At 41.2% G+C, this 23,559-nt stretch overlaps 1 protein-coding gene across 2 annotated transcripts; it reads left to right on the top strand.

Moving 5' to 3' along the window:
• The first annotated feature begins 1,355 nt into the window (after window positions 1-1,355).
• On the top strand, window positions 1,356-21,731 carry LOC139410669 (formin binding protein 1a). Of its 2 annotated transcripts, XM_071156057.1 has the most exons (15): window positions 1,450-1,608; window positions 3,034-3,149; window positions 6,006-6,062; window positions 6,957-7,104; window positions 8,332-8,394; window positions 8,479-8,583; window positions 11,322-11,336; window positions 15,625-15,753; window positions 16,099-16,245; window positions 17,080-17,268; window positions 19,435-19,544; window positions 19,649-19,781; window positions 20,158-20,285; window positions 20,671-20,807; window positions 21,183-21,731. In XM_071156057.1, the coding sequence occupies exons 1-15, from the start codon at window positions 1,579-1,581 to the stop codon at window positions 21,359-21,361; spliced, it is 1,686 nt and encodes a 561-aa protein (XP_071012158.1). In that variant the 5' UTR covers window positions 1,450-1,578; the 3' UTR covers window positions 21,362-21,731. The 2 variants fall into 2 exon arrangements, with proteins under 2 accessions (XP_071012159.1, XP_071012158.1); XM_071156058.1 differs by lacking the exon at window positions 11,322-11,336 and having other exon boundaries at window positions 1,356-1,608.
• Window positions 21,732-23,559: the final 1,828 nt, after the last annotated feature.

The raw sequence follows: 23,559 nt of genomic DNA, 5'->3' as shown, positions 1-23,559 counted from the left end.
GCACAATTAGTTTTTTTTTTTAAATTTAAGGATAGCCAGGGTCACACAAAAAAACAGACAAAATGTATGAACAAAGCATTTGTTTAGTGAGTCCACCAGATCAGAGGCGGTACAGATGACCAGAAATGTTCTCTTGATAAGTGTGAATTGGACCATTTCCTGTCCTGCTAAGCATTCAAATGTAATAAGTATTTTTGGGTGTAAGGGAAAATGTATTGAGTAAAAAGTGCATTATTTTCTTTAGGAATGTAGTGATGTAAAAGTTGTCAAAATATAAATAGTAAAGTAGAGACCCAAAAAACTACTTAAGTAGTACTTTAACGTATTTTTACTTAAGTACTTTACACCATTGCATAGGCCTGTATGTAACGATGTTTATTTTGTATTTATATTCTACTGTATTTGTGGTCTACAGCTACAACTTCTGTACAGTGCAATCGGAAAGTATTCAGACCCCTTGACTTTTTCCACATTGTTACGGGACAGCCTTATTCTAAACTTGATTATTGTTTTTTTCTCCCTCAATCTATACACAATACCCCATAATGACAAAGAAAAAACAGTTTTTTAGCAATGTTTGCAAATTTATAAATAAAAACTGATATTACATTTACATAAGTATTCAGACCTTTTACTCAGTACTTTGTTGAAGCACCTTTGGCAGCGATAGCCTCAAGTCTGTATTTGGGGAGTTTCTCCCATTTCATCTCTGCAGATCCTCGCAAACTGTCAGGTTGGATTGGGAGTGTCGCTGCACAGCTATTTTCAGGTTTCTCCAGAGATGTTAGATTGGGTTCAAGTCCGGGCTATAGCTGGGCCACTTAAGGACAGTTAGAGACTTGTCTTGAAGCCTCTCCTGCATTGTTTTGGCTGTGTGCTTAAGGTCATTGTCCTGTTGGAATGTGAACCTTCGCCCCAGTCTGAGGTCCGGAGAGCTCTGGACCAGGTTTTCATCAAGGATCTCTCTGTACTTTGCTCTGTTCATCTTTCCCTCGATCCTGACTAGTCTCCCAGTCCCTGCCTCTGAAAAACATCCCCACAGCATAATGCTGCCACCACCATGCTTCACTGTAGGGATGGTGCCAGGTTTCCTCCAGACGTGACACTTGGCATTCAGGCCAAAGAGTTCAATCTCTGTTTCATCAGACCAGAGAATCTTGTTTCTCATGTGGAAAAGGGGTCATTTCCCGAATGCACTGTGGTAGGCTATGGGTTGAATGGTTTCACGTTTAAATAATATTCACAGTTTAAATAACAAATATTCACCGTTTTGAGTATCACAACGTCTATCCATTCATTATACATCACAACAAGCGCTCTATACTACCGGTAGCAGCAGCTAGGGGAGATTCCCCAGTGAAGCGCGCGGCCGCGTGCTGTTATCGGGCTACACGGATGGGTGCCCCACATGTAGGAGCAAAAATCAACCCGATATCTGACGGCAAATCACAATTTTTAATGACTGGATGTGTCGGTGAAAAGCTACACAAACCTTTGTACTCAGATATAGTTCTGAACAATACCATTGGGCGCATGCTTAGAAATCGTGGATAATTTGGTAGAAATTGCTCTGAGACCATGAGTTGCAGATGGGGGACGGAGCTGTGGGTACGTAGAACTGCGTAAATATTTCCGTTAATGAAGCTCGTTCTTGCTTTTATCTGATGGTCAACCTTATGATCAGTTGAGGTACTAAGTATTTGTGTATGTCTTTACAACAAAGTAGCGAGGGAGCATAACGCTCATGATGCTTCTCTGCGCGTGCATGCAGGCTTCATTATCGGAGGTATAGGCTAGTAACAGTGGCGGATTCTATACTGGTCGACTGTTGGCTACAGAATCGGGTTTTAGTCACGGTGATGGATATACTTATTTCTCATGAACCTCAATATCTATCCCCCATGTTGTCCACGTGTAAAGATAGAGTTGCTTACACTATAATTCCCTATTAACCTATTATAATCACTAAGAAGCCATTGCAAATGGGGTTCATACCACTGGTCTATACTCTGCAGATACAGCAGCTACGCTACAGCTGCATTGAGATACAGTAGCTACAGCTACTCTGGCAACATGTTTCATTTGTAACCTTGTAGCGAGCGCGGTATTGTAGGCAACGCATTTGGGAATGTGTTTCTTCCCAGTTGTCTGTCTCATTTCACCTTATTATAATAATTATGATAATAATAATAAGAAGAATAATAAATCAAATGGCTATTGGCACTCTAGAACAGCGAACACGACGTTTTTGCGCTCACAAAAGGCAAATCTCGGAGAGGGTGAAGTCCAACATAACGAATTCAATATTTGCAACGATTGTTTTCTTTTGGAAAATGAAATCTAGCCTATAGTTCAATAGGATTGCTCTTTTATTTTACTGAGTTGTTTAGATGTGGCAGCCTACGCGTGTGCACAAATAGGCTATTGAATGCATTGCATAGATGCAAAAGTAACCCGCCACCACATTGTTCATTTGAGTGCATAACATATAATACATATCCCACCGCACTGACTGAACGACAATAGTCCTATTATGTTCACAATTTGCCTCCTGTATCTTATGTTGTAGGCCTACATACAGTTGTAGCTGTACAACAGCAGAAAGTAAAGTAGCAGCAGAATTACAGACCTAGTGTTGCAACAAAGACTGCTGTACACTATCCCTCTCTAATTTAACCATAATAGCTCATTGCTATTCATTTTTCATAAACATTGTCTCAAGCCTGCAAAATAAAATAATGTTCTTTAGGAAGAAAAGCCACTGAGATAATTTAAGTAATTTATCAGACACTCTGGAGCGATTTTACAGGAGCAATTAGAGTTAAGTGCCATGCTCACATCGGCAGTATTGTCACCTAGGGGATTCGAACCGGCAGCCTTTCGAATACTAGACCAACGCTCTTAACTACTAGGCTACATGCCGCTTCAGAGCCAGTCTTGCCAGGGCTAGCTATTTTTTGTGAGTTTTAGAATTAACTTATTGCTTTGTTTTATAATTTATTCTCATTTTAATTTCTCTTACTTTTCTTACAGGACCAGTTTGACAACTTGGAAAAACACACCCACTGGGGCATTGAGTTTGTGGAGAAGTATACAAAATTTGTCAAAGAGAGATCTGAAATTGAAATCACCTATGCAAAGCAAATCAGGTAAGGGCTGGGAAACCATTATCCTCATCACTCCCCATTTTGATACTGTCTTCTCTCATGGCGGAGGCGTGACCGCTTGAGTACAGGACTACTAAAACATGTTTTGGTATGTTTCGTTGATTTGAGTAACTTTGATAAAACACTACAGAGCCTGTATCGCCAATGTCATCTATGTCATGTTACAATCAAGTGCAATGTCAAAAGGTAATGCTCGCAAAGAGTGACACCATTATCTGTGGTATTCAGATTTTGATAAACTTTTCTGACATGCATACACCAGGCCAACAGGGCCCAGTGGTACAGTAATATTACGTTGCGCTAGTCCATCACTGCACATTACAATGTTGTAGTTGAAAGAGAATGCCTTTCAATAAAGGGCACAAATAAAGGTATAAATATCAGCCCACTTCAAAGTGATGTTCTAAATTCAGGTGAATTTAGAACACATAATGGTGGTAGTTTATGTAACAACAAAGTGTGATGGATTAGAAACAGATACAGGTCTTTCACTCGATGCAACCAGAAGTGTAGGTTGCATAGGTAACACAATACCATGGTTACTAGGTTATCCATAGCAATGACCCACATTTGTTATCCTGCAATGGTCTTGGGAGCTTCCCACTGTATAATATGGGAGTACTTGCCAGACAGTGATAGTCTCTGACAGAGTCGTCCCCGGGGACAGTGGATGAGTTGCATCGCTGTCTGCCGTTCACTCACCAAGGAATACACACCAGCAAATTCCTGCATGCATAATCAACCAACATTAACCTTGTATCTGGAGAACATTATAAGGTGTTTTCTGTGCCTCAGCAATAGTGCTGCAATCAGCTCTGAACTGGATTGTCCTATGGGTGTGTTTTGTTCTCTAGCCAGTATCACTAATGGCACCATTTTAGATTGCATATGAGGTGTCTTGTTAAATTGTGACTTTTCAACACCAACCATAATAGATTTGAATTCTTTACATATGTTGATTGTACAGTTGGTAGTATATTGATTTAGGAAACCATAGACTAAACACATCAGAATATGGACAGCACGGATTGGACACTGAATGGAGGAATTAAGCCTTTATAAATTAGGCAAAAAGCCCCAAAAGAAAAGCAGGGGTTTAAACTGGCCTGAGAAGACAGACTAGGGTCTTATGAGTCATTTTATTTCCAAAGGGTTAACGTGAATCTGGGCGTATGGAATTTGCACCATGTGCTGTTGTGTCAGGATCCAGATTTGTCATGTGGCTGCAAGCAGACAAAAAGGTGGTTGGCACGTCTGGCAATCTGCTTAGCAACACATAAGAATAGATGGTCTGGAGCAGAGCACAGTGAGTGGAGGCTACCAGTGATTCATGGGGAGAAATGTATTCTGGAATTCTTGCCCCTGTGTCATTTCATGGTAGCCTCTGTATCTGCTTCCGATAGTCCACTCAGAAGATGCATATTATATTACATGATGTGAAATATCTTACATTTTTCTTTTGAACCATAAGTGTCATTGTACAGATTACAGGTCGACCGATTAATCAGAATGGCCGATTAATTAGGGCCGATTTCAAATTTTCATAACAATCGGAAATCGGTATTTTTGGGTGCCGATTTGCCGATGTAAAAAAAAATATATCTACCTTTATTTAACTAGGCAAGTCAGTTAAGAACACATTCTTATTTTCAATGACGGCCTAGGAACGGTGGGTTAACTGCCTCGTTCAGGGGCAGAACGACAGATTTTCACCTTGTCAGCTCGGGGGATCCAATCCTGCAAACTTACAGTTAACTAGTCCAACTCAATAACGACCTGCCTCTCTCTCGTTGCACTCCACAAGGAGACTGCCTGTTACGCGAATGCAGTAAGCCAAGGTAAGTTGCTAGCTAGCATTAAACTTATCTTATAAAAAACAATCAATCATAATCACTAGTTAACTACACATGGTCGATGATATTACTAGATATTATCTAGCGTGTCCTGCATTGGTATAGAGGGAAATAGTCCTATAATTCCTATAATAACTACAACCTAAAACTTCTTACCTGGGAATATTGAAGACTCATGTTAAAAGGAACCACCAGCTTTCATATGTTCTCATGTTCTGAGCAAGGAACTGAAACGTTAGCTTTCTTACATAGCACATATTGCACTTTTACTTTCTTCTCCAACACTTTGTTTTTGCATTATTTAAACCAAATTGAACATGTTTCATTATTTACTTGAGGCTAAATATATTTTATTGATGTATTATATCAAGTTAAAATAAGTGTTCATTCAGTATTGTTGAATTGTCATTATTACAAATAAATAAAAAATCGCCCGATTAATCGGTATCGGCTTTTTTGGTCCTCCAATAATCGGTATCGGCGTTGAAAAATCATAATCGGTCGACCTCTAGTACAGATAGTATGATGATATTTCAAGATGAATCTTGCACACACGGTTGTGCTTTCACAGGAAGGCTCTATCCCCAGTCGGATGTTCATAGAGATCTGTACATATGAGACCCAGATGCAGAGGTACACAGAGGATAATCTGTCACTTGTCAGGATCAAAATTCTAGTTGCCCATTAAATATATTAGTAGGCCTCTGGATTACCCCTCTCTGTTAGGGGTCACCATAAAGCAGGATTTAGCACTGTGAGTGACCTTCTCCTGAGGCTTAGGCAGGTGGCTGTCACTCCGCTAAAGGCCCGTCCATTTATCAGCAGATTTTGACATCCTGTCACTGGGCGTCCCTTCCCCATGAGTACACAAATATACTGTATTTTTGTTTACATGTGTCCCTCTGTATCTCTCCACAGTGACCCCATTTACAGTGTATTGAATGTTTAGACACCTGTACTGACTTTTGTTTCCATTCCGTAACAGAAATCTATCGAAAAAATATCAGCCCAAGAAAAACTCAAGAGAGGAAGATGAATACAAGTGAGTGAAATGTAAATGCATCAAGGATTCATGTTCACTATATCAGGTTGACCGTGCACATTAATGTGACTATTCTTTTTGTGATGAATTCATGAAGTCATGTAATTAATTAGCTGATTTCCCATCTCCACTCGTTACCGGCTGTTAGTGGGTAAAAATAGCTATTTCAGATTAACATGGCTAGACTTTCTTGGCTTGCTGTGAAACACTCCATATCTGCCCTGGAGATTATTATTATTTCCAGATGGATCATTTTTTTTCATCAAGAAGTTATCCTTTGTTGTATGTGCTAAACAGTTGGACAATTCCAAGACACATGTGCATAGTGACTGTTTGAGAGACAATTAGAGTAATTTCTTAAGGCAAGGGAGGAAGCCTTTGAAGAAAGTAGTGCCAGATGAGGGGGGAAGGGCTATACGGACTCTCATGATGCTTAAACCGACTAGCCACCCTTAACCCTGACCCTAATGCTTACCCTAACCGTGACCTAATTTTACCCAATTCTGAAGTGAAATATTGGTTTAAGCATCAGGGGTGTCCATATAACCTTTTCCAAATGAGGGTGTTATCCGTGTCTTATTTCCCCTCCTTAATCACAAAATCACAAAAACCGAATTCTAAGTATGTCCTATCGCTCAAAGACCCTGTCAAAGTGGTCTGTAAATTCTATAATTTTGAATATTATATAGTCCATAATATACAGTACTTATACATTTCTTCTTATCATATTATATGACCAAATATATTCCTCTCTGATAGTGGAATGTGCTGATAATCTTCTGTAGAAGTATGACATTAATATTTCTCAGGATGTATAATAATAAAGCTGTCGTGATTTAAATGTGAAAAAAGTTTTTAAACACATTTCGTGGTCACATCTCGTCTTGTTACCAGGTACACGTCCTGTCGGGCCTTCCTGATGACCCTGAACGAGCTGAACGACTATGCGGGACAACACGAGGTCATGGCTGAGGATCTCACCACTCACATCATCTGTGAGCTGACACGATACATCCAGGAGTTAAAAGCAGAGAGGAAATCGGTAAAACATCCCTTTTCCTGTGTATCGCTCCTTCAGACATGACTTGAACTCTCCCAGATCGTGATCATTGGCAGCTCAACCATTTTGTAGTGAGGCTATCCAGAGATTATGGATGTCACATGATCTGAACCAAACCAGCCAATCCTGGGTCAACCACTGCATGGTGCTTTGGAAAACATAACAATCAGATCAACAAATGTGCAAAATTAATTGCTGGAGCTGATACAAAAATGCTATTATGTCATTGGTGTGTCCGACACAGCCAGGGATCAAGCTGATAATCTGTCATGGTGTTGATCCTCATTTTACACCAGCCCATCCAGTAAATCCCGGGGGTAGAACTGGGTCAACTATCCAGATCAATGGATTGGGAGCAGGTTGACCCTAATGTCCCCACCCATCCATAGTAGCCTCCACTGCTGATAAGTGGACCAGGCCTTTGTCTGGAGCTGGGTGGCTGGAACTGATATGACATGGGGGGAGGGGTGTGTATGATGAAAGCAATGTATAGCACACACACTTTTGTAAAGCTTTGGTTTTGGCCTCTTGTCTGACCTCATGTCTTTGACCGTGGCTCAGCTCAGAGCGAGAGAGTTAGTCCTTTTTCGTTTTTTGAAACCAGCTTATTTCAGGCCTGCCATTCCTGTTGCATTATTTTGATTTTCTAACCTGTAGTAAAGGTAGATTTGATCGATAGCTCACTCCGACGTAATGTTTTTTTCATTTATAAAATTCCCAACTAGAACATGGCGTAGTTAAATGAGGTCCTGATACCAGGCATTGAACATTAGCTTTGAAAGCCACACCAATGGTTTACGTCTCCTATCATTTAAATTCAACTCGCAACAAAAGCAGAGGTGCCTTTTTGAGATTCCGTAAGGGCCCTTGGAGGTGGTTGTATATGCTGTGAGGAGCATTACATTAGTCAAGAATAAACACATCAGCAAATCTCTTTAGTCAGTTTAGTTTTGGCTCAGTAGTTTTGATTCCATGGAATGACTAAGGAGTAGATGTGTATTTTTTGGTGGGGATGTTATGTGCTTGTAGTCTACAGTGCGTAGCTCTTCCATTCACCATAAGGAGTGTCATAAGTTATTTCATAAGAGATGTAGATGTCTCGTGACTGTCTAGTTCTAGATACTAAACTGTTCAGGGTTCAAACCACAAATTATTCTACTGCTGTTTATGCGCCTTTTAACAGATTAACATATACAATTATTTTTGCAGCATTTCCATGATGGCCACAGAGCTCAGCAACACATTGAGAATTCTTGGAAACAACTAGAATCCGTAAGTGTCCTCCTGAGGTAGGAGTAATTGAAGAGATACATGACTGAACCATTCCAACTTGACATGTGAATTGCTTCTTTTCAGAGTAAACGGAGATTTGAGAGAGACTGTAAGGAGGCGGATAGAGCCCAGCAGTACTTCGACAAGATAGATGCTGACATCAACGTGACTAAAGCAGACGTCGAAAAGGTAAGTTATAGACTGCCGTAGAAATGTTCACTCTTACACAATTAACTTGAGCTCATCACGTGTGTGTGTGTGTGTGTGTGTGTGCGCATGCGTGGGCCGACACACTTGCGTGTGTGCATTTGCGTGTGTGTGTGTGTGTGTGAGAGAATGTGCAGCTACTCTTAGTCGCCACTCCACTCCTACTCATAAAGCTGTGAACATGGTTTGCGTGGCAACAGCTGCACTGACAAGAGAATGCTGTGGCCCTCTTGGAAGTAGGGTAGGAGCCAAATATGAATCACTGCTGGTAGACAATGGTATAGTGCTTCATGGCGCTCCAGCAATGGGCTTTTCTCATTGTTCACTCTATACTCTATTCCTCAGATGCTATCCAAGCCGTGTTACTGTACCAGTGCAATGCCGATTCCAAAAAACATTGCTATTATTTCAGTACTGATTAGATAACGGTGCTAATTCACTATTGATTGCAAAAAACAGTTTAGCATGTCTATCAGGTATCTGATCTGTCCAACGTAGAAACAAAGCTAGCTCAATGTACAGTAGTGGCAACAGAATTGAGTTTAAACAGCCACTGCTAATTCCAGTTAACATAAACCACCACTAACCAAAAATCAATGGTAGGGATGGGGGCAAATGTACAGTGTTAAAAACATTTAGCCAAATCACCTGTAACTTTAAACCAAGTCAAAGAGTTGATTTCAGTTGATTTAGCCATGACATTGCACGGTAGCCTACAACTGTACAAAGATGCAAACAGTTTGCAAACCTTCTCAGGCACTATTGACATCACGCAGTGAAATGTACCACCTAAAGTCAAGAATCTCAGAAAGCTAACATGGACTAACCAAACAGAATAAGTTATCATTAAACGTTAATATACATTTTCGTGTCATTTACTGTTGTACAAAGTCACCTTCCCTATGAAATTAGTTGAAAACCATACAAGCAATGCCATAGTCAAAGTATAAAAAACTATATTCCACATTAGGTACCAGTCAAAAGTTTGGACACACCTACTAATTCAAGGTTTTTTCTTTATTTGTACTATTTTCTACATTGTAGAATAATAGTGAAGACATCAAAACTATGAAATAACACATATGGAATCATGTAGTAACCAAAAAAATATTAAACAAATCAAAATATACTTTAGATTATTCAAAGTGGTCACCCTTTGTCTTTGACAGCTTTGCACACTCCTGGCATTCTCTCAACCAGCTTCATGAGGTAGTCACCTGGAATGCATTTCAATTAACAGGTGTGGCTTGTTAAAAGTTGTAGAATTTCTTTCCTTCTTAATGTCTTGCAGCCAATCAGTTATGTTGTGACAAGGTATGGTGGTATACAGAAGCCCTATTTGGTAAAAGATCAAGTCCATATTATGGCAAGAACAGCTCAAATAAGCAAAGACAAATTACAGTCCATCATTACTTTAAGACATGAAGGTCAGTCAATCCAGAAAATGTCAAGAACTTTGAATGTTCCTTCAAGTGCAGTCGCAAAAACCATCAAGCTCTATGATGAAACTGGCTCTCATGTGGAACACCACAGGAAAGGAACAGACTTACCTCTGCTGCAGAGGATAAGTTCATTAGAGTTAACTGCATCTCAGATTGCAGCCCAAATATATGCTTCACAGAGTTTAAGTAACAGACATGTCTCAACATCAGCTGTTCAAAGGAGACTGCGTGAATCAAGCCTTCATGGTGGAATTGCTGCAAAGAAACCACTACTAAAGGTCACCAATAACAAGAAGAGACATGCTTGTCCCAAGAAATACGAGCAATGGACATTAGACCAGTGGAAATCTGTCCTTTGGTCTGATGAGTCCAAATTTGAGATTTTCGGTTCCAACCGCCGTGTCTTTGTGAGACGCAAAGTAGGTGAACGAATGATCACCGCATGTGTGGTTCCCACCGTGACGCATGGAGGAGGAAGTGTGATGGTGCTTTGCTGGTGACACTGTCAGTGATTTATTTAGAATTCAAGGCACACTTAACCAGCATGGCTACCACAGCACTCTGCAGCGATACGCTATCCCATCTGGTTTGCGCTTAGTGGGACTGTCATTTGTTTTTCAACAGGAAAATGACCCAAAATACACCTCCAGGCTGTGTAAGGGCTATTTGACCAAGGAAAGTGATGGAGTGCTGCATCAGATGAACTGGCCTCCACAATCACCCGAACTCAACCCAATTGAGATGGTTTGGGATGAGTTGGACCTCAGGGTGAAGGAAAAGCAGCCAACAGTGATCAGCATAATATGCAGTCCAACTCATCCCAAACCATCTCAATGTGTGGGAACTCATTCAAGACTTTTGGAAAAGCATTCCTCATGAAGCTGGTTGAGAGAATGCAAAGAGTGTGCAAAGCTGTCATCAAGGCAAAGGGTGGCTACTTTGAAGAATCTCAAATAGAAAATATAGTTTGATTTGTTCAACACTTTTTTGGTTACATGATTCCATACAGTATGTGTTATTTCATTGTTTTGATGTCTTCACTATTATTCTACAATGTAGAAAATAGTAAATATAAAGAAAAACCCTTGAATGAGTAGGTGTGTCCAAAATGTTGACTGCTACTGTAGTTCAAGCCTTTTTGCAGTCTAGATGTTCATTAGTAGTTCATTCAGTACATTACTAATGAATTAATACAACTTTCACATAATTAGGACATCTAAAACCTGTCTGTAGTGCTCTGAAACTAACTCTGTTTTTGTTTTCCATCACGTCTTATAGCGGTGCTATCTCAAGGTAGGTTTACCAGGCGTCTGTATGTCTCTAAGGATCTGTCTCTATGTTCAATGTACACCCGTTGACATACACTACATGGCCAAAAGTATGTGGGGACCTCTGCTTGTTGAGCATCTCAATCCAAAATCATGGGAATTAATATTAGAGGTCGACCGATTAATCGGAATGGCCGATTAATTAGGGCCGATTTCAACTTTTCATAACTATCGGAAATCGGTATTTTTGGGCGCCGATGTTTTTTTATTTTTATATATCTATTATTTATACCTTTTATTTAACTAGGCAAGTCAGTTAAGAACACATTCTTATTTTCTATGACGGCCTAGGAACGGTGGGTTAACTGCCTCGTTCAGGGGCAGAACGACAGATTTTCACCTTGTCAGCTCGGGGGACCCAATCTTGCAACCTTACAGTTAACTAGTCCAACGCAATAACGACCTACCTCTCTCTCGTTGCACTGCCTGTTACGCGAATGCAGTAAGCCAAGGTAAGTTGCTAGCTAACATTAAACATATCTTATAAAAAACAATCAATCATAATCACTAGTTAACTACACATGGTTGATGATATTACTAGATATTATCTAGCGTGTCCTGCGTTGCATATAATCTGACTGAGCATACAAGCATACAAGTATCTAAGTATCTGACTGAGCGGTGGTAGGCAGAAGCAGGCGCATAAACATTCATTCAAACAGCACTTTTGTGTGTTTTGCCAGCAGCTCTTCGTTGTGCGTCAATTATTGCGCAGTTTCTGACTTCAAGCCTATCAACTCCCGAGATGAGGCTGGTGTAACCGAGGTGAAATGGCTAGCTAGTTAGCGCACGCTAATAGCGTTTCAAACATCACTCGCTCTGAGCCTTCTATTAGTTGTTCCCCTTGCTCTGCATGGGTAACGATGCTTCGATGGTGGCTGTTGTCGTTGTGTTGCTGGTTCGAGCCCAGGGAGGAGCGAGGAGAGGGACGGAAGCTATACTGTTACACTGGCAATACTAAAGTGCCTATAAGAACATCTAATAGTCAAAGGTTAATGAAATACAAATGGTACAGAGGGAAATAGTCCTATAATTCCTATAATAACTACAATATAAAACGTCTTACTTGGGAATATTGAAGACCCATGTTAAAAGGAAAACCACCAGCTTTCATATGTTCTCATGTTCTGAGCAAGGAACTGAAACGTTAGCTTTCTTACATAGCACATATTGCACTTTTACTTTCTTCTCCAACACCTTGTTTTTGCATTATTTAAACCAAATTGAACATGTTTCATTATTTACTTGAGGCTAAATTGATTTTATGGATGTATTATATTAAGTTAAAATACGTTTTCATTCAGTATTGTTGTAATTGTCTTTATTACAAATAAAGAAAAAAAAATTGGCCGATTAATCGGCATCTGCTTTTTTGGTCCTCCAATAATCGGTATCGGTATCGCGTTGAAAAATCATAATTGGTCGACCTCTAATTAATATGGAGTTGGTCCCCTCTTTGCTGCTATAACAGCCTCCACTCTTCTTGGAAAACTTTCCTATAGATGTTAAAACATTGCTGTGGTGACTAGCTTCCATTCAGCCACGAGCATTAATGAAGTCGGGCACTGATGTTGGTCAATTAGTCCTGGCTCGCAGTCGGCGTTCCAATTCATCCCAAAAGTGTTTGATGGGGTTGAGGTCAGGGCAGGCCAGTCAAGTTCTTCCACACCGATCTCAACAAACCATTTCTGTATGGACCTCCCTTTGTGCACAGGAGCATTCTCATGCTGAAACAGGAAAGGTCTTTCCACAACCTTTGCCACAAAGTTGGAAGCACAGAATGTCATTGTATGCGGTAGCGTTAAGATGTCCTTTCACTGGAACTAAGGGGCCATTGAAAACAGCCTCAGGCCATTATTCCTTCTCCACCAAACTTTCCAGTTTTTATTTTTATTTATCCGTTATTTTACCAGGTAAGTTGACTGATAACACGTTCTCTTTTGCAGCAACGACCTGGGGAATAGTTACAGGGGAGAGGAGGGGGATTAATGAACCAATTGTAAACTGGGCATTATTAGGTGACCATGATGGTTTGAGGGCCAGATTGGGAATTTTGCCAGGACACCGGGGTTAACACCCCTACGATAAGTGCCATGGGATCTTTAATGACCTCAGAGAGTCAGGACACCCATTTAACGTCCCATCCGAAAGACGGCACCCTACACAGGGCAGTGTCCCCAATCACTGCCCTGGGGTATTGGGACATTTTTTTAGACCAGAGGAAAGAGTGCCTCCTACTGGCCCTCCAACACCACTTCCAGCAGCATCTGGCCTCCCATCCAGGAAGTGACCAGGACCAACCCTGCTTAGCTTCAGAAGCAAGCCAGCAGGCACTATGCATTCAGGCAGGTAGTGTTCTCCTGGCATCACCACAACCAGATTTGTCCTTCGGACTGCCAGATGGTGAAGTGTGATTCATCACACCAGAGAACGCGTTTCCACTGCTCCAATGTCCAATGGCGGCGAGCTTTACACCACTCCAGCCAATGCTTGGTATTGCGCTTGGTGATCCTAGGCTTGTGTGCGGCTGCTCGGCCGTGGAAACCCATTACGTGAATCTCCAGACAAACAGTTCTTGCTTCCAGGGGCAGTTTGGAACTCAGTAGTGAGTGTTGCAACTGAGGACAGACCATTTCTACACACTATGTGCTTCAGCACTTGGCGGTCCTGTTCTGTGAGTTTGTGTGGTTTGTCACTTCGCAGCTGAGCTGTTGTTGCTCCTAGACGTTTCCACTTCACAATAACAGCTCTTCCAATTGGCCGAGGCAGCACATTTGACTGACTGACGTTTTGGAAAGTGGCATCCTATCACCTTGCCACGTTGAAAGTCACTGAGCTCTTCGGTATAGCCATTTTACTGCCAATGTTTGAGATTGCATGTTTGTGTGCTCGATTTTATACACATTTAAGCAATGGCTGTGGCTGAAATAGCCAAATGGTGTCCACATACTTTTGTATATATAGTGTACTATTGCTGGTTTCACTCGGAACGTCATTTCAAAATAAGATCTTCAAAGACTTGGAAGGGACACAGTTATGAATTGGAATGGGTATTTAAAGTAAGAAACTGATGTGGTTAGTTAGTGGGTGCATTATTCCTAAATGGTAATTGAATGACACTACAGTGAATAGACGCATCTATAAACATATTCATATAGAAACACATAATAAATATAGGCACAAATAAAATGCATTATTGTTTAGATTGCAAGGTATAATGTCATGCATACAAAATGTATTGTTTGACCAATCTGAGTCCTGTTATGCTATGGATACAGCCCTCAACGGTCTGCTGAAACAACATCCAGATCCTGTCCTGTCAGTGTACAGTTTGTCTGTGTTCATACTGTATCTTTGTGGAGTATGTGCATGCTAAATTAACCTGTTTTCTTTTGTTATTGTTGTTTGTTATGGTCAATGTTTCCTTCGTCTGGTCATCATAAACATTAAATGTGAATTGAGGAGCTGCATTACATGACAATAACTAATGGTCTTGACTTCCTGGCATGGTAAAATACACATTCTTGACACTATAGGGGAGGCCCACTCCCAGCAAAGTAACACCGCATAGTTCAGCTTTGAAACACATGTTAACCCTCAGGTCATCATTTGTATAACACTACTATGCTTTACTATATCCACTATCAACACTCCTCTCTCCCTCCAAGAGGAAAGGAAAGCCACAGAATTCTCGTATCCTGCCACTAATGTATCTATGGCCTAAGCGCTTCCCTTAGCCGTGTTTCCTTGTCTTGTTCTAAGTGGCAGAGCCATATGAAATATTCATTGACACTGTTAAGATCCTGGAATGTCAGGTGCATAAATGTAACTGTAATAAGAGGATAAGGGTGGGTTGGTTCTACTCTCTCGTGATCATTTGATGAAAATATTTATTTTGGGGGTGAATAAAGTCTCCACACTGTATACAGTCCTAGGCCACCCTTGGCTATTGTTTTTACAACACGCTGTGGACCATAACGACAGTGGTACTTATATGTGTGGTTTTGAGATTTGTGTTGTTTTTGTGCTGTAACTCAAGCGTACTATATGTCTGTATGGGGATTTCAGTTCAATATTATTCACATTCTGTTTATCATTTTTTCAATATTGATTTTGCTTTGTTCAGTGTTATGCGTGTTAACACGCAATGTACTGTGTCAATGTTCTGTGGAACTACACAAGGTTTTACAGTCCCACTTGTTGTCGTACGTGCAAATCTTTAAACCCTCTCTGAACTCCCTCTCGGTATACAGGCCAGACAGCAGGCCCAGATGAAACACCAAGTGGCAGAGGACAGCAAGAATGAATACCTCACCTTCCTGCAGAAGTTCAACAAAGAGCAGAATGCACATTATCATACCCTCATACCTCACATCTTTCAGGTAGTTCACCTCACTCACAGTACAGGTTATTGGAAGCGCTTCGGGGAGAAACTCATTGCATTCACCAGTGCTCAGTGCTTGACCTGGGCAGGAGCTCACTGGAGCTCCTCAACATCTCTACTGCTTGAGCAACTGCACCTCATAGAGGATTTGCTCAAAACTATTATGGAGCTCCTGCACCAATACATCAACAGTACAGGCACCCAAAATGAGTACCGGCACCTATTTCAGTCCTAGTAAAGTACTGCCAGTACTCACATCCACCCTGTTCACAATATAACTGATTTGTATGTGTTTTGCAACTCACAATTCTATTTTAATCTAAGAATGTCTTCTTTACTGCAGAAACTACAGGAGATGGAAGAAAAACGTATAGAGAGAGTGGGAGAGTCTATGAAGACTTACGCAGAGGTCGATCGGAAAGTGCTACCTATTGTTGGCAAATGTTTAGATGGTATGACCAAAGCAGCAGAATCCATAGAGCCAAAAATGGTTAGTAAGGCACTGCATGTTTATAACATGGTTCTTGTTATGTACAGTCATTTTACATAGTGACAAACTGCCAGGAAAGTGCATAGAAAAATCAGTTCTACATTTCAGTGTCATCATTTGACTGGATTTCTATATAAAGGAGCGGAGAGAATATTATTGCAGTTGTTCGTGGTTCTATTTGCTGAAGCGGTAAAGGGTTAGCAGCCCACTAAATATAGGAGGAGAAGATCAATTATTTACACCATCAAAACGCTGACTTTGGTGCTTCTTTAATGGCTGTCCCACTTTCACATGAATGAAATGTGATTGTTGCTAAAGTCAACACGGTTGTCGTAACCAATAGTGACCAGTTTTATTCTATATCTCAAAGGAATCCAGTATTATTCTATATCTCAAAGGAATCCAGTTTTGGGGCATTTGTTGACATATACACTTACCTATGATTAAAAAAAATAAATAAAAAAAATACAGTAGCGTGAACTCAGTTTTACTATGTATCTGAGATCAGTGTTGGTCTAGGATCAGCCCCCCAACCCCCATTAATTTATTATAGTGAAGATAAAACTCATCCTAGATCAGCACTTGTACTCTAAAATGCTTTCCGTGGTGTGTTTAAAGAGCCATGGCTTTGCTGTAATTGTGTCTCCCTGCGCCAGATAAGAGTTTAAAATGCCGTAGTTTTGAAGTTGGCTTCCGTGAGGAATACTTGTACTGTAAAGTGCAAATGAGTTTCTGCAATTTGGTTCATTTTGGTGCCCTCAAGCTGAAATGCATTTGGTAAATATTCATAATATTTTGTCTGTTATACATTAATGAACTCACTATCCCCTACAGGACACCAAGCATGTGGTGGAATCCTACAAGTCTGGCTTCGAGCCACCCGGCGACGTAGAGGTTGAGGACTATAGTCTGTCTATGAGGCGGACAGTGTCAGAGTCCAGCTATCTAAACTCGCAAGGGGAGACCAAGCCCAGCCGCAGCAACAGCAGGGGAAAACTGTGGCCTTTCATCAAGAGAAACAAGGTAAGGATAACACCATCAGTCCACAAGACTGTCCTCAACCTACTGTACTAGCCAGGGTCGCGTTCGGCAGGGCACCACGCTGTGGAAGGTTCAGGCACAAACACATGTTGACGAACACACGCACATCTCTGACATGAAGTATAAGGAATCCTGTCCACTCTCATCATTGAACGCGGCCCTGGTGTCTGACTCAACGCGGCCCTGGTGTCTGACTCAACGCGGCCCTGGTGTCTGACTCAACGCGGCCCTGGTGTCTGACTCAACGCGGCCCTGGTGTCTGACTCAACGCGGCCCTGGTGTCTGACTCAACGCGGCCCTGGTGTCTGACTCAACGCGGCCCTGGTGTCTGACTCAACGCGGCGCTGGTGTCTGACTAAACGCGGCGCTGGTGTCTGACTAAACGCGGCGCTGGTGTCTGACTCAACGCGGCGCTGGTGTCTGACTCAACGCGGCCCTGGTGTCTGACTCAACGCGGCGCTGGTGTCTGACTAAACGCGGCGCTGGTGTCTGACTCAACGCGGCGCTGGTGTCCCGACTGGACTGCAGAAGGATTTTTTTTTTCTAATATAAAATAAATGCTTGTTGGAAACACTATTTATCTAAATGTTTAACTTGTACTGGACACAGTGTCTTAACCGCTGCTGTCTTAAGTGTTGGTAACCATATTCTTTGTTGTTCTTCCATCATTTCATTATTTTTGGTGTTACTTTTCCTGATTTCGTTCTGTTATTGTTTTGTTCCATACCACTCCATGACCCTTACCCATAGCTTATGTCTTTGTTAGCTTCCCCACACCAACCACCCCCTCCCCCCCCTACCTCCCCATCACCTGCTGCCGTGCACAACGGCCCCCAGTCTCCCCAGCAACCCAGTGAGCCCCTCTCCCACCGCCTCAACGAGTTCATGACCTCCAAACATAAAATGCAATGCTTAAGGAGTCTGAAGCGTGGGGTAAGTTGATTGTGTACAGGGAGATTGACTCTGTGCTTATGACATTGACGTGGTGCCTATGGGCTACTGATAGTGGCTCCTACTGTTGCTCGTTCCCTTTAAATGGCATCTGACCTGGCCTATCACCTGCAGACAATCCTATGGAAGTTGTGTTTATTCTGGCACTGTGTCCAAATTTCCAATTTACGATTGGTGTGTGTGTGTGTGTGTGTCATGTGGTTTAAGATTTGTTTATACTGTAGGTGGACAAAATGCTGCAAATGGCGAATGAACTGTTCAGACTGACATGCCATGTACCTTAATATCCACGACCCTTCATTGCTGCTTGTACAGTGTCATACTTCCGTCTCAAAGTTTCAAGCGTATGTTGACATTGTGTCTTTTTCGTCCCATTGTCTCCCCTCACTTGGAAAGCTTTCTCTCAAGCTGGTAAGCACTACTGTTTTCATAACTCTTCAGATGGTTGATGATTGTGATTTTGTAATGCACACATTACAAATGCAATCTACATCACTATAGATGAATCTAAAGGGTGTACTTTCAACTAAATATGCTCATCTCAGATCTCATTGTTGCTGACAACAATAAAGTGCAGTGAAAAAGTATTTGCCCCCTTTCAGAATTTTCTCTTATGTTTGCATATGCTTGACACTGAATGTTATCAGATCTTCAACCAAAACCTAATAATAAATAAAGGGCACCTGAGTTTACAAATAACAACAACAAAAAAGTATACTTATTTTATTTATGTAGTTCAAGTTATGCAATGCCAAATTCCCCTGTGTGAAAACATTATTGCCCCCTTACACTCTAACTGGTTGTGCCACCTTTAGCTGCAATGACTGCAACCAAATGCTTCCCGTAGTTGTTTTATCAGTCTCTCACGTCCCTGTGGAGAAATGGTGGCCCACTCTTCCATGCAGAACTGCTGTAACTCAGTGACATTTATCGGTTTTCAAGTATGTTAATTATTGTGTTCTTCTTTGTTCACTCAGGTTCCCTTGAACTAATATTAGGTTTTGGTTGAAGATCTGATAACATTCAGTATAGAAAATGTGCAGAAGTAGAGAAAATTAGAGAAGGGGAAAAAAAACATTTTCACAGCAAGGTAGATAAAGACAGTAAACATATATAAAAGTCACTGCTCCATGGCGTTAGGCTTCTTTTAGTAGGAGGATGTCTGAGTGTTTATTTTGGTGGTTTGTTTTTTCATAGGGTTCTGGCCCTGAAGATTGTAGTCACCTGCCTCCTGAACAGAGGAGGAAGAAGCTCCAGGCCAAAATCAATGACATCAACAAGGAAATACAAAAAGAGATGGATCAGAGGTAGAGTACATGTGTGAAAGTCCAATTGTGAATCTAGATAAGGAGTTTTAAACGAACTTAAAACAGGAACAATTCTTCAATATGAATGTGTGAATGCGTTGTAGGGATGCTCTGTCTAAAATGAAGGACGTGTACATAAAGAACCCACACATGGGGGACGCCAACAGTGTGGACCCACGATTAGAGGAGATCTGCCAAAATACTGACAAGTTACAACTGGATGCAAGGAAATATGAAGTAAGTTGAAATGTTACAAAGGATCCATGTCGATGCATGTTAGATATTTTATGTTTGCCAGAGTATGTTCTAGTGGTGGTGCTGACGACTCCAGACCACACACTAAGATCTGGGCTTGAATCCTGTGTCTGAGTCTTTCACTGCTGACTTTCCCTTCATTTTCCCACGACGATCCAAAATAAAGAAGAAGGGTGTGGTGTTCCACACGCTAGTTCATGTATGTCTGTATTCTTATATTCGTATTCTTATATTTTATTGTGGTTGTTGCATTGTCGAGAAGGTGAGCATTTTGTTGGACTATGAATAAACCTTGAAATGTACCATCAAGTACAAATCAAGTGTTGTTGAGTCTAAACCTTTTGATGTTTGTCTGCAGGCCTGGCTGGTAGAGGTGGAGACCAGGTTAGCAGAGAAGAGTGACAAACACAGACCACCAAGTGGATTGTACAACTCCCAGACTACTACACCAGTGAACAACAACTGTGCACATGTCAACCGAGAGAGGTAGAACCTATGTGCCCCTTACTATATCTCAGAAACAGTGGACTAGCAGACGGGGAAAAAACACAACCAAACCTCGCACTAGCTAGCTAACCATGTCTGTCACAAGAGATTACCATATGTTTTGACTAAAACTTGTTTGTGGGCTTGTTGCACATGATCTATTATGCTCTAAATATAACTGACAAGGACTGTCAATTGACTCAATGTATGCGTATTAATACTGCTTTAAATGTATGAGTTAATGGATTTGACAAATCTCACCAGAGCCATATGTGTAACCTTGAATGATATATTTGGGTTTGCACCAGTGGAGGCCGGTGACTTGAAAAATGACACATATAGTATCCATGTTGTTGGTCTTTACTGTTGCTCTTCATGTGGTTAGCCCGGACGGAAGCTACACAGAGGATCATAGCACAGAGCATCACCTCAAATCTCGGAGCACCGACTTTGATGACGACTTTGATTACGAGGACCCACTCCCCACTATCGGAACCTGCAAATCACTCTACCCTTTCGAAGGTATGCCAAGGCCCCTTCTGGAAATGAGTGTTGTTGTTGTTAGATTGGGGTTTGATGTATTTTTCAGAACAGGTGTCTCACCTGGGTCAAATAACAGGGAAGCGGCTTCTTCCATCATGTTAAAAATAAAGGTCTGCAAAGAGGATTTAAATCATCGGGGCATATTCAGAAATGTAAACTTTATATCATTACATAGGTTATTGTTAAATGATTGCAAATGAACTTGGTGCTTTGCATCACCCTGCGAGAGTTTTTCACATTAACGATCTACTGTTGGTGCAGCATAGGCATTTTGGATGTGAGTAACATTTTAACACAGTCAGCTGCAAAATAACAGTAACTTGCTGTTTTCTCTTTCCTGTTTCCCCTTCTCAGGTCAGAACGAAGGCACCATTTCCATGACCGAGGGGGAGCTGCTGTATGTCATCGAGGAGGATAAGGGTGACGGGTGGACGCGGGTGCGCCGGAACGAGGATGAAGAGGGATACGTACCCACATCTTACATCAAGGTCTTTTTCGACACAAATGCCAAAGGTGCTATGACATACATATAATTGTCATTGTTTGAGAGAGGGGAAATGGGTGGAGCAGCAAAAACAAATATCCTGACATTTCAAACCCCCTGAACTCTGGTGTTTCAGAAATATCACAGAATGATTTGAGACGGAACTCTCAGAACAACGGACTGTATTTACATTTATACTTGGGCTTTTTACGTTCTACCATTTTGCTCCCGTTGAAACTCATTGTGGAGAAGTGTTTGTTTGTGTGAATGAAGACGTGTGGATGTGATAAGTTGTCAGAACCAAGTTAAGTTGTCTCGACCCCACTGTCGATATCAGCTACGCCTTGCTTCTAGCACTAATAATAACCAATATCAATTTATTGATTTATTTGACCAACAAAATACAGTTTCTCATATTAGAGAGCATTGCATCTAAACATATCAATTCCTATTTGGAATAGCTATTATTGCATGCCTAAAGGGAGGCTCGTTATGCTCTGCCAGCCTCCACTGCATTGCATTAACAGTACATCCAAATCTGCACTTGAGCAACCATCATTGGCAGGAGATTACTGAAAGATTGCCTCTCTGCTTCACAAATTAAATCAGTTGTTGCATGTGGCATGTTTCAAAGAGGACATGCCTGTTCACACAGTAAAGGTAAAGAACATGGCTTGCATGTTATCTTGATTAGGATGGTACAACAGACTAGTAACATATTCTCTTCTACAAACTGTTGTTGACTCTCCTCCAAAATCTGACAAAGGGGCTTCATTGAAGCGCCTAAATGACTGAATGTTGTGCTAGGTTTACAGTGGTGTTCTCCACAGACAAGCGTTCATTTCATTCTGAGACACATGGTAACGCACCCACCACCATTCTATCATTGGCATGTGATTCATTGATTTTTTTAGAATGAATAATATATCCCTGCTTTGCTTTTTTTATTTGATACGGAGTTGTTCTGCATGCTTGAGCCAATTGATAAGTCAAAGTAAGTCAAATCAGATGAATGAACATAGTATTGCAACCAGGTGATATTCCTCTGTTTGGAAAATGATTAACACATGTAGCCTCAAGTTTTCTGTATGTTGATTTGCCATTGACGGTCAGAAACCTGCTCTCGTGCAGCATAGACTCAACTCTAGAGAAACGTTATCTGCCACAATCATTTTCAGAATGTGAAGGAATGTCATGGAATGACTTTCCTCGTGTCTTGATGCATCACCTCTAACATGTCGTGTCATTTTTGTTTGTTTGCTTTTTTTGTTTGCTTTTTTTCTTATTGCAGATTCCTAAAAGTCTTTGGCTCGCACAGGGATGGCAGGGCACAGGTCCTTCAAAAAGCGCCCTCCTCTTAAAACTGTAGTCAGAGAGACGACAGACTAAAGGGACAAGTTGCAAGGCAGTCCAGTTTGCGACCCAGTACAGGAATCCATTGTGGGGTTCTGTTGAATGGAGCAAAAACAACACACATTGCGGGGCAACCACCATTTCTAGTCATTTTCCTATTGATTGTTTCTGCAAGCTTGCTTGTTGTTTTTCTAACATAATGAGTATGTTCATGTTGTGGCTGCTTGCTATTCTACTGTACCTTGAGCCCAGGGGCGGTACCTGTTTAAGGGGAGGGGGGAGTCTGAGATGGCCTTGTTACATATTGACTATTCCAAACCTGCCTTCAAGCTATCATCACAACAAACACTAAACTTAGGAAAATACCCATGGAAAACACCACTACACTTGGGCTGGAATTCAATTGCTTAATCCCCATGGCAAAGCCACTGTGTCTGCACCACAAAAAAAACATGTTTACAGTAATGATAATTAGATAAAACAGTCCAAGTCTTTCTTAGCACTGGCACAATGTTGCTGATTTTCCAGGGGAATTCAATTCCAGCTCTTATTCAACACAGTAATGCCTCACGATTACTGTACACACCCATGTTTCTATTTTGGGGTATATAGGTTAAATACCGATCATACTTAAATGACACCGATTGTTGGCTTGCAACAAATCTGCACAAATTTGTTTTGGCACCAATTTTACTTTTGAGTTTTAGTTGGAAACTTTGACAAATGAGTGCATTGTGTTATAGTCTAACTCAAGCACTCAGTGCAGGTCTACTGGTAAGCATACAATCTGAGCGGAGATGATGGATCTCTCATTTTGCTTTCTCCTATTGCCTTTCAATATGAGTGACAGCTGCTCTCTCTGGCTACACCGCCATACATGCAGTAACTATGGTG

The sequence above is a fragment of the Oncorhynchus clarkii genome, chromosome 6 (genome assembly GCF_045791955.1).
Source record: "Oncorhynchus clarkii lewisi isolate Uvic-CL-2024 chromosome 6, UVic_Ocla_1.0, whole genome shotgun sequence".
Classification (NCBI taxonomy): domain Eukaryota; kingdom Metazoa; phylum Chordata; class Actinopteri; order Salmoniformes; family Salmonidae; genus Oncorhynchus; species Oncorhynchus clarkii.
The sequence above is the reverse complement of the archived record's forward strand: the minus strand, read 5'-3'. Positions and strand labels throughout refer to the sequence as shown.